Here is a 12506-nt window from a genome sequence, read left to right as displayed (position 1 = left end):
GAAAACTTACGTATAATATGGACTTAATGAATACAAATTGGATATATGTCTGAAGTGTGGACAGTGAATATGAATCGGATCAATGCACACAATAATTTCTTCTTATTTTCTGTGTCCCAGACGTGTATGGGCGTGTACCCCCGCAGCACTCAGGTGAGGTCGGGGCTTTACTAAAAGGAAGTGACCTGGTGCCAGCCCATAAGCATCAGGCATGGACACAGCACCCAAAACAAACGCAAATATAACGAGGCAAAACACCAAATGACAGTGTATCTGGGGTTGGCTTTTACTTTCATTTTCGCTGGCGTGTATTATTACAAACAGTAACCGACAATCCTGCATATTATACCTTTAAAGAGTTGCACATACGCCTGCAAAATAATACTGACCACACCACTATACCTTGACTATAAAGTCTAGTATTTTGATTCTTGGATTTAAATAAATCATGAGCAAAAAGATGTAAAGTGAATTCTATTACGGGTCCTTTCTTATAGTCCATGAGGATTAAGTTTCACATTTAGGCTGATGTGTCTCAGTTTATCACTGACTTGAGTATAAACAATGTAGCAGGACACCTAACACTCATATCTTGGGGTGTGTTCAGGGGACTCATTTATAAACGCACAGAGGGCGGTGTACGCCACTGTTTACACAAACTTTAGGATTTCTAAAAATCAACCTTGACGAGAAAATGTGCGGTTTTCCACGGAAGTTCTGACCCATGCATACGCACAAAAACTGTTGACATGAGAAACTGCGACCCCCATGGCAGAAAGATGAAAAGGAAGAAGTGAAATGTTATCATAGATATCAATTCATAGACAGATATGACCTCTCACGTTTTATATATGAAGAGCATACTTGCAAAAACGGATAAACATGAATAAATGAACAAACAAGTCTTTGACTGGTAGTCCCTGGTGTGCACACACAAAAAAAACACCAGTTAGGAGACTACATACAAGCAAATATCTGTTTTAAAATAACTCCTCTGGTATATTCTATAATCATTAGATAATCAGATGAGCTTTAGTCTGTGAAATAATGATGTGAGTGTCACTGTTATCCTCTATGAGCCAAGATATTGTGTTTTATAATGTGTTTGTTTTATGGCTTTTAATTCTCTTTATCGCTGTGTGTTAAATGTGTTGTATGTCATTGTAACGTGCTGTGTCACTGTTAGAAATGGGTGGGTATAAAACCAGCAATCACAGTGCATAAAGACGCATGATGGCTTATTTGGCACCATTAGAGGATATGGTGGATGAGAGACTCCGGAGGGAGCGGATATTCAGGGACCAGCAAGACCTAATGGCCAAAGATGATGAGTGGCTTATGAGCTGGTTCCGACTGCCACATGCAGTGCTGCTGGATCTGTGCACTGTGTCAGGCCGGACGTTACAAATGAAGCACCCACAGGAACCAAGCTGTGTCGGTGCTGTGCTGCATAATGTGGCACACCTGAAAAACGTGCCACTACCGCTTGATTCCCTGACCCCGACCTCTATCCCCACACATTTGAGCCAAATGCTGCTGCTGCAGGCCGGCGTCTGGATGTGATGCATCGTTTATGAAAACACGACGTATTTTAAGAAATCATTTGAGTCAAGACACCTTAATATCGGACCACTTCTTCTTCTTGACTTCTGACACAGGCTGAGGTTGCAGCATTTACAGCATCTGCCAGTTGCCACCCCGCTGCATTTTTAGTCTTACCAAACAACACTGTCTTTCTGTTATCAACCTCCCCAACAACAACTCCAACTTCACATTGTGTGAAGTTTCGTTTTTTATCTTCTAATGTTACGTTTATCATGCTCTCTTTCGTGCTGTTTCTTGTTAATGAATATTAATGCTGGGCGTTTCACTGGCCATTTATAGGCATGTATGGGTGGGGCGAGACGCTCATTCGCCTGCACCACATTTCGAGTTGATTGTGATTTATGAAGGGAAACAGACGTGGGACATGCATGCTCACTGTGTTATCAATCAGGATATCTGTGTGTGTAAGCACTTTCTGTGCTTCGTTAATACGTCACCTTTCCTGCGCACAGTTTTATAAGTGAGACGCCAGGAGTGCAATGGTTTAATGTTGGCCATGACTCACTGCTCAGTTTTGTTTATACCATAAACAGAGTCAAAACAGTGCATTGGGTTACATTTATAATCTTAACGCAGAATAAAAAATGTCAAGAGTTCCTCCTGGAAACCCTGGGGTTCCTCAAACTGCAAGACTTAAAGAAGCTAGTGTTAATTTGAAATCATACATCATAACACAAGCTCTTATTTTGACACTTAACTCTAGCCGTCGAGGACTCCCTCTGCCTCGTAAAAGCTCAGTTTTGGACCATGAGCCAATTGAAAAACAGGCGCGTCAATATTAACAAAACACAAATCATGAGTCAAAGCCAGTATAACTGCAGCTCGTGACAAGTAGCTTATTATCACTAAAACACATGAAAGACCAACAGAGACTGAAGCGCCACATTAAAAACAGAACCGCTCTCAGACACGTACTGACACTAAACACACCGCCAGAGAACGTTTAAAGGGGCCAAATGTTTAAATGAGCCCTAATGTGTGACGAGCTTTCAACTAGTTTCAACCAGCTTTGTATCATAATAATGTCACCCAGCAGATTTTCGCTGGCTGTTTCTCTACGACTGTTGTGCATTTTCATGTGCCTGCCACCACAGACACAAAGAGTACAGAAGCAGATCAAACTCAAACCAAACTTAGATGAAACGGTAAAACTAGGCAGTGCTGATGAAATATAAACCAAGATTCTGTTACTGTATTGCCTATATCGTGCCTCATATGTTTTCAGAAACCTATTTTAGCTTACTGTTTTACTGTAAATTGAGATGGTTTGTTATCAGCTGTTGCCATATTGTTTCCTGTAGAAAAACATCCAAGCTCTCACTACGTCACCCACCAGCTGCAGCTTTTACTGGTAGGTTATCTCTTGAGCAAAAGCGAATGCCATGACCCTTTTTCTCTGGTCATGTAGCACCAGTGTCAATACTCTTTGCTTCTTCCAACTGCATAGATAGCCCCATTTTAGGAAAAGATCATCTTTCTGGCAGTGAAATACTTCTTTAATTGCTTAAATTCATGACAAAGAAGAAGCCTGCTTACAGAGAAATGACCAAGTTTAAGAAAAAAATCTTATCAATTCCCATCCCTAATATGTGAACACTCCAAGAGAACGCAGACCCCCTCTGAAGCAAACCGAACTCAGTCAGCCTCTCCTTCGGTTTGCTTCAAGTCCACCTTGTGAACACAGGTTCGCTTTGCTCTTCGCCATTGTATTTATCTCTCTAGATCACATGCTATTGCTGCGTGACGCTTGAAAAATCAGGCGAAACTATGTTAACCTGTAATGCTTGCAAGGACCCAGGACGAGGAGTAGTTTAGTCCAATGAAGATACTGCACATCTCCATACGTGTTATCAATTTTATGTTATGTAGAATACATCAGATGGAAACAGCCTTCAGCACAGAAACACTAAGGTTTTCCTCCAATTTTAAGTTCATCTGAAAGCGAGGGGCTTCATAAGCGCACCGCAGTGCCATGTCAAAGTAAGTAAAACAAAGCTATGTCAATATATATTTTATATAGGCTGTAGTGTGAACAGAAAGAGACCTGAGTGCTCTTTCAAATGAACTGACAATGTGAACACAAAAAGTACTGAGTCCCTTTTCTGTTGGTCCACGTTTTGGTGCACATTAAGAGGACTGAATTTGTTTACCAAGGACTACATGTGAAAACACCCTTCGTGTATGCTACAATGACCAGCCCTTATCTTTAAGCAGGAAATGAAAGAAAAAGAAGCTCCTATCTGTGACTAACCATCTACTGTTGCTGGGAAGTCATGACATGATTGTGAGCGCTTGTAAAAACAGATCACATACACAGCCTGCATGCCCAGAACAACATGCAGCTCAGTGTCATAATATCAAAAATATCCTGTCTCTATTAGAACAAGGCTCTTTTGACAACCTCATGTGCTTTGCCAGGCTAAAAAAAAACACCTTGACTCTCTTACATCCACCTTTGGCACACCTGTTGACTGTTTAAAAGCCGGTCTTGACTGATTGATGATTATAATTTTGTATTCAGGCTGGCGGTGCCTCTTGAACGCTGCTGCACACATGTTTACTTCATTAAAATAGCAGTAAAACGCATAAAGAAATTCAAAGTCAAAAAGAATGCTGCTAATATAAAACTGTGGAGAAACGCTGCGTGAATATTTTATGAGCAAATAATCAATAAAGATTGCACCTCTAAGTTTTATGGCTCCAACGGATGAGGTCATACAGATAAATTGCCCCAGTAAAACGCTCTGAATGTTGTATGACACTTCATATATCTTTGACATTTAGTTGGCTGTGAAATGTACATTAGCACTGTACGGTGTTTTTCAACAAACAAGCACATGATTCACAAGTATTTACACACTCAACACCTGGGAAAAGGAAATACTTAGATTCTTGTGGTAAAATGTGTTGACTGACGAATAGAAAATTATTTATGGCATTGTAAATTATACCAAAATAATGCCTTAAGCAAGTGTGTTCAATATACTAAAAGGTATTATTGTGGTTTAGGCTCACTGCCAAAACATGCTGTACTAGAAGAAAGACCGACTGTGCTCACATAAGCACTGGTTTGTGATATTATTACTCTTATTTCTGCATCAAAACAACTTGTAGAGTCACACTGAGTGGTGAAACAGCTCTACAGCTAATATAACTCAGTTTAAAGTCCATGTGCATGCATTTCTTAGTGCTGTTTGCAAGGCTACAAACTGTGGTATGATATAAATAAATGTATTCTCTGCAGCCCGTATGAAAGTCTCTACACATGTTGGTGCAAACAGTTAAAGTTGTGTGGACATCACACATAGACAACAGGTGTATAACATACTGGAAGTCTGTATACAAAAGTCACGAGTGTTTTCCTTCAACTGTGAAGCGAAGCTGGCAGCCACCCAAAAGTCAAATTATACCGGCGCAGACCTGCAGGCTGAAATTTCACCCGGGGAGGCACGAGGGCCCGATGAAAGCCTTGATTAATATCACAGTCCTCGCGGCACTCTCACTGACACTGAGCTCAATGACAGATATAGAAACAGACAGCAAAGCAGGTGAAAGGACACAAGCAGAGTCCTGTTCAACACAGACACGCCCTCACATCCCTGTTTTACAACATGACACAGCTTATCACACAGCTGAGCTGCATGAGGCGTGATCAGAGTCATGACAGCTGCAACGTGATGCTTTTAAAGAGCCGAACTGGACACTGACACAACTGAAATTAAGAATGGCTGCAGCTTATTTGTGCTGTGTGTACTACAATCATCCTGGACAAATATTTCTTGTTGTTTAAGTAACATACAGACGGTCAAAACAAGGGATTTATCACAAACATTTTGAGCCTAGTCACTGTCTTCTTACTGGAGTTGCACTGACTAAGTCTGTCATTAGGGTTACCCAAATTAGAGCAACAGTTTTCATAATTGATAAGTCATTTCTGAAGCAAAAATCAAAACACTTTCCTGGTATAAGTTTCTCAAATTCCTTAGATTTTCTGCTTTTATCAGTTTTAAATCTGAAGGTTTGTGGGTTTTGGGCTGCAGGTCAGACAAAACAAACTATCTGAAGACATTTTTCAACAAAATGATCAATTGAAAAAGTAATTAGCACATTTATCAACAATAGAAATGAAAGTTGCAGCACTAATTCAAATATTGTACTGTAAAGAAAGCACTTTTAGAGCTGAGCCAAATGCTTCAAAGCTTCCATTGTTGCCATTGTATTTGACAGCCAAATCAGTATTCGAATGCATTACCTCAAAAATCCCAAATAGCCCATAAATTAAAAAAATAAAAATCCAACATTATTCATCATGCATCAACATAAATTATTGTAAATTATTTGTTATTCTGGTTTAGTCACCAGCAGTCGAGCACTACTTTAACTGGGATAGTTTGATCACACATGGCAGGTTTACAGATACGCTAGCAAGATGTCAAAAAAGTGTCTGGAATAGTTTCAAAATTTGTGAAAATGATCCCCAAAAAGTTGAGTGGCTGTTCAATACAAATATTCAACAACTCATGCTCATTTTAAAAAAAAAAAAAACTTATGTCGGGCTCACACTACATGACATTTCTGTCTGTTCCAATGGACACTATGTCACATTACGTCATAAAATAGTACCATGACTTGGCCGACAGACATGACAGACTACATGATGGTCCACATCAATCATCCCTGGTCGTCTTTCACTGCGTGTGTGATGTCATCTGGTTATTCTTGTCCTATTCTAATTATTATTACTATTTTTTTAGTCACTGTGTCTTTTCATGTGCCAGCTGAAATTTTACTGTAGTGATGTTTGCTAGCCTGATGCTAATAGCAGTACTCACCAGGTTTCCTTTTTCAATGTGTTGTGGTAACATCCTTAGAGGAAATATCAAAAGCCTGGGTGTTGCTGCTGTACAGTTGTCTACAGCAGCAGATCGCTCTGTGTTTCTATTGGTCAAAGTGGCAGCTGTGACGGGAGAAGTCGTAAGCAAGTAAAAGAAAATCAAACATGCTAGACTTTCTGTTGAGGCGTCATGAGGAGTCTCAGACGCTGCGTTGGTTGTCGTCAATTATGACACGAGGTGAAATGATGGATGTTCACGTACGACACTTGTCATTCACGATACGAGCCGACACTGTACGATGCTGCGTCAAGCTATAATTGGGCTGATATTGTGTAGTGTGAACCCGGCATTAAAGCAATCTCAGTCAACTTAGGGGTCTCCAACTGATAATTCGAATCTTAGACTTTCAAGGGGCAGCCCTACATGTCACAAAACTGCAACTAGTTTGGCAAATCTGCTTAGCTTAGCAACAGCTTGGTTATCTTATATTCCTTTTTGTAGCTATTAGTCTACAGCTAATGTTACATGCTAACAAAGTGGCTAATTGTGACGTTATTCTAGGTACACTAACTGAAAACTGATGTTTCCAAAAAGTCTGATTCATGTCCCCATTGCTCATCTCCTCCACCACCCTGTCGAAGCTTCAACACCCAAAACCTGATATTCGGGACAGCCCTAAACAAAAGGATTCAAAGTATGTGTTAATTTGTCGGTCTACATTTATACCTCTGCTTGTTTAAATGGTAGAAAGACACAGTAATGCCTTCTTTACTAGGTCCTGAAACTGTTATCACCGATACAGGTGTTGTTCTTGGACACTGTGAGATCATAACTAAAGGTGCTGACTGTTCAACATTTCATACACACTGTTGCTCACTCTCATTAGTAAATACGGGTGTGAACACCTCAAGGTAATGGGAAAAACCTGTAAACTTCACTATGGCACAGAATGCTCATAGCTTGGAGGAAACACTACATGTATGCAGGGAAAGGAGAGGGATATACTGGAACAGACTTGTGTGTAAAAGAAGGCAGAGGAGAAAAGTTTGGACAGACGTGATGAAAAACTGCAAAAGGAGAGGAGACAGAGAGAAAGAAAAGAGGGGGAAACAAAGGGAGATAAACATAAGAGACAGAAAGAAAGCAGAGACAGAGAGACAGAGTCAGATCGCAGCATGACATGACCGTGACTATAAACAAAGCAGACACACTCACACTTGCACTGTCTGCAGGACAGTGGCTGATTCATGACAAGACGACGAGCCGACAAACGGACGGACAGACGGAAGCACACTTACAGAAATCATGCACAAGACACACACAGTCATGATGGGGTGCCACGAAGTGCTGACAAAAGCCTCCACACAGAATACAGCCCTGCTCTGTCTACTGTTGAATGTGACTACGTCAACAGTAAGGCAGCAGTTGTTGCACCCTCCGTCTCTCCGTTCCTCGATTTCAGACACAATTGGAACAGCTGAAAATACATAAACACTTCAGCTCACCAGTGACCCGCTGTGCTGGCTATTGAATTAGAAGCATGTTTACTGGTTAGCTCAGCAACTGTTGTTTTAATCATGGAACTACTAAGAAGTCTGTCTCCATTTTCAATTACAGCATGTATTAGTACAACATTTGGGGGAACTTTTTATTTGCAACGGCTAAATAAAAGCCACAATGCTCAAGAATATATTCTTGTATTTCCCTCATGGGTTGCTGGGTGAGGCTGGCTGTACTCAAACTCCCTCCATACCCTGGAGGCATTATTGTTGCACTCACAACATGAAACTCCTGCTAAACCAGAACACAGGACAGTGGTAACACTAGACTGCTGCCACAACAGAGCTCCATTTCTCTGCTGCGAGACTTAGCCAGATTTATGCAACACAACTCCAGATCAGGCCCTCTACCGCCTCTGAAGCACAGACTCTGCAAGACTGCATCTTCAAATGGGCACGGGAGAGTTTTTTTCCCAGGGCATCAACTGTATTTAGACCAACCATGTGTTTTCAGAAACTACCTGCAACTGCAGTAACCACTTCTGACCTGAAAAACTCTCAGCCACATAGGGCTGAGTAATTGTACACATAAATAAACCGTTGCACAGCTCCCTTGGGGTGCTACAAATCAACAGCTCCAGTGTCTAATAACAGACTAAACCTGAGGGGAGATGGGGGAAAAAGGGAGATGAAAATACTGAATGAGAAAGGAGGGATAGCATGAGGCAGCGCACCAGGGAAAATGTAGCATTACTGACACAAACGGTCCTGAGCTAATGGAGGTGGATGTGTGATGGTTGGGGGTTGATGGGGGCAGAACATGTGCTGAGTCACTAGCTCCCTCGGTGACTCAGCAGCTCCATGGCCTCTACTGCAGCCACTGATATTTTTACAATAACATGCCCAGTGAGCTGTTTTACACCCGCTGTGTTTTGGAGGCTGACAGCGCGGCCTCAGGGGACAGAGGAGCAAGCTAATGTAAAACTAGGCTTGTAGATGTGAATGAAACTCAACAAAACCAGACAGAAAAGCAGTTGCAGGATGATGTTACCAGCATAACAGAGCTGTTACATTGTGAAAACACCATAATCAGACCTTGCAAATTATGTTTTGCTTTCTATATTGCTACAAAGGTTAAGTATTTCTGATGAAATGTTACTATGAAATGCCTTAATTACAATTTTAACTTAAAAACCTTCATTGACAAAACAGTTTACATCAGAATAAACAGTTTTGGCAGCACAGGCCATCAATCCTCACCTGTCCTCCTCTCCTTCAGTGTGCTGAGTCCTGAGGCCTGCAGCAGCAGCCATAAAGGCGCTGGCTTCAGCCGACATCCCCATGTGGGCCAGCGTTCCAGCAGCACCGCCGGCCTCTGCAGCCCCCTCTCCACCTGCTGCCACCCCAAGCCTGGGCAGACCCAGCAGGCTTTGGTGCTGGAGCAGAAGCTTCTGTGCGTCCTCCAGCTGGGATGTTCTTATGGAGCTCCCTCCTCCAGGGACCTGGGTGAGGGTCGCACCCAAGGTGAGGAGAGGCTGGAGGTCAGCTCGTAGTGCAGTCAATGGCATGTAGGGGGTCCCATGGGTGGGTGCTACTGGGCCTGTTGCAGCAGCGGGGGGTTGGACTTGCGGCTGTGAGAGAGGTTGGGGTTGAGCTGGGAGAGTCTGTTGCTGTCCTGTAAATGTTGCTGTGGCAGGTGGGGCCACCTGACCTTGAAGGGGCAGCTGCTGAGTTATGCTGACCGGTGGCTGTGCCGTGACCCCTGGAACAGGTGTTATGGAGATTCCTGTTGTAACATGTGGCAGCGGAGGCTGAACCTGGGTCTGAAAGGGAGCAGTGGGCTGTATAAAGTCTGGCTGTCGGACACTTCCCGGGGCTATGACCCCTGCATGGAACTGAGGTGCAGGGTAACCTGCCTGAGTCTGGTGGGGATCCATAGTGTAGGGCAGCTGCTGGGGTATTACAGGGGGAGGCTGACTTACAGCGGCCTGTGGTGTGGCTGTAGGGAGAGTGACAGGAGCCACTGGTTTCTGCAAGTGTGCCCCAGCAACAACATCCTGGGGTGCAACATACGTCAGAGGAGCAGTTTGGGCCAGTCCCTGGGGTGGGCTCTGCATTGCTTGTGGACTGGTGAAGTCCTGGCTCGGCAGCTGATAGGGCTGAAGCGTGTGAGGTGGCTGTACAGCAGGTATGCTCTGGCTAATCCCAGCATTACCTGCCTCAGTCTCTGCAGCCACTTCTGCACCTTTTGGTGCTTCAGATGTAGTTGAATGAGGAACCTCCTTTTCATAGTACTCTGTACATGTCCATCTTCCTTTGCGGAATGGCTCAGAGTTAGTGTCTAATTTGACCACCCTAAAACGAGAGCCAGTAGCTGTCTGAGTTTGGGTGTGCTGAGTATGAGTGTTGGAGGCAGCAGCAGACGGGCCTGCTCCTCCTCCAACAGAAGCTACTTGCCCACTCACACTAGCGTTATCAAACCCTGCAGGCCCAGAGAGAGGGACTGCAGAAGCAGTGACAGCAGACATATTTGAAACGTTCACACTGCCCTGTAGATGTGGATCAGTGGCTGTCCCACCAACAATAAGGGTTAATGGTTGGGTTGTCCCTCCTGCAGCTTTACTGGTATCCAACATTGGTGGCCTCTGTGACTGGCTCGGCCCGGCTTTGGAAGCAGGGCTGGAGCTAGCCAAGGGAGCAATAGGAAGCGATGGCAATGAGGGTTCTCCTCCTCCCAAGCTATCAGAGTGATGATGGTGGGGCTGGTTGTGTTGCTGAGGATAATAATGAGGATGCATGGTCCCATTTACCATAGAGGTGTGCTGCTGAGACCCCTGAGGGATGGAATGAGGGTGAAGAGGCTCGTTGGGTGACACAATTCCAGGTGTGTCGACCCCATGGAGACTGTTGAGCGTCTCATCAGAGGAGCTTCTCTCCGGCACACCTGTATCGGTGGCCCTGGACACGGAGACATCCAGCATATCAGAGGAGGAGAGGTCCTCTGTGTGCGACTCATCCATGTCATCATAGCTCTCAGTGTCATCTGCTAAACTGTTATTGCCGCTCACGTTGATCTGAGCTGAGGTGACACTGGTTATCTGGAAGCCACTCTTCTTCTTCACCTGAGCGCCAGCAGACTGGGACTGGGACTGGGGCTGGTGGTGGAGTGCGGGAGAACTTGATCCAGCCTGGGTTGGGTTGTCGTCGCCCGTGTTGACTCCACTGCCGCCGGCTGCGGAGGAGGCAGACGCACCGCTGCTGCCCCTCCTGTAGTGGAAACCTTTCCTGCTCCCGGTCCCAGGCGGGTCTCCAGAAAACTCTTGGTGGTGCATCTCTGCCGTCAGTGAGTTACTAAGGGCCAAGAAGTGGACGGCTGCTGGCGCTACCTACTAGCTAAAACAGATGCTAGCTAGCTGGGTCAGCTGCAGTACCGCGATACTAACGAGCCATAAGTGAGAAATCAGATGATTTATGTCCTTTAAAAATCCAGCTAAACGTTCAGGGCTGTAGTCACGTTCAAACTCAGCGTATGAGCGACCTCCTTCTTCTTTCCACAAGTATGTATCCAACTCCAGAAAGATAAAAAACACTGTATTAAACGAAGCAAACAAAATAAACAAAGAATGCGAAATTGAGCTAGCCGCTGGTTAGCTTAAAGCTGTACTGGCGATTAGCTACGCTCTCCTAGAACTTGGTGTACCCTATCTATTTACTACTTACGATTATTTTGCAGATATTAGTGTCACAATCAAGCACACAGAAATAAACCCAGCCCTTGACAGTTCACTCAGGTGGTCTTCAAAGTGAATGCGAAAGCTTCTTATCTGACCGGTGTAACGTTATGTCGCAGGAAATCAGTCGTCGCATCAATTCCTCTCAGACGTCGAGTCTCCTTTTACCCGACACAAAATAATCCTGGTGAGGAATAAACTCTGTCTGTGGTTAACAGACAACGGTGTCCGAATAGTATCCGTCTTTGTAGTGGTAAAAAGTGTCCGTCAAGTCCATGTCGGTGTCTTACCGAGTCCGTGTTTGCTGTATCATTGCCGGTGAACAGCAGCAGCTAACGGCCGGGCTGTCAGTCTCACAGGAGGGAGGAGGAATGCAAACACTGCGACTGCGCATGCGCATCTCAACCCATTTTCCTCTCCAGGCTTATGCAACGTTCAGGCGCAGCTCTTAAATCGGAATGTACACAATCCATGCATTCAAACATGGCCGGTCGACTTTTTTTTCTTATAACGATCGATTTATTCAAGTATCGATCAATCTTTATTAATTCTGACAATTTCAATATCAGTTAATTGAGCTTTTTCCAAAGTATTTATCACTTGAACCAAATGTTCATGTTGAGAGATGCCGTTTTACAATATTAACTAAGCAAATGAAGGCAGCACTAGACCAGGCTGTATTTTTTTTCAGACCCCACTGTTCATTGACATTGATAGATATTAAATTTTTTCATTATTTTGACAATTTCATTATTAAAAAAACTATTATAAAAAGCGTTTAACAAAGTATTTAACCCCTTATGAAAAATTGTGCCAAGTCATGTCCTACCAAAACT

At 43.8% G+C, this 12506-nt stretch overlaps 1 protein-coding gene across 1 annotated transcript in view; it reads right to left on the bottom strand.

The window, feature by feature from the left end:
* Positions 1 to 12011, bottom strand: part of LOC117250049 (TSC22 domain family protein 1) — a 34790-nt gene extending 22779 nt beyond the window's left edge. The window contains exon 1 of the mRNA XM_033616018.2: positions 9200 to 12011. Within this exon, the coding sequence (XP_033471909.1) occupies positions 9200 to 11271 (2072 nt within the window). The 5' untranslated portion in view covers positions 11272 to 12011. The remainder of the gene's footprint in view (positions 1 to 9199) is intronic.
* Between the last annotated feature and the right edge of the window lie 495 nt (positions 12012 to 12506).

The sequence above is a fragment of the Epinephelus lanceolatus genome, chromosome 24 (assembly GCF_041903045.1).
Source record: "Epinephelus lanceolatus isolate andai-2023 chromosome 24, ASM4190304v1, whole genome shotgun sequence".
NCBI lineage: Eukaryota > Metazoa > Chordata > Actinopteri > Perciformes > Serranidae > Epinephelus > Epinephelus lanceolatus.
The sequence above is the reverse complement of the archived record's forward strand: the minus strand, read 5'-3'. Positions and strand labels throughout refer to the sequence as shown.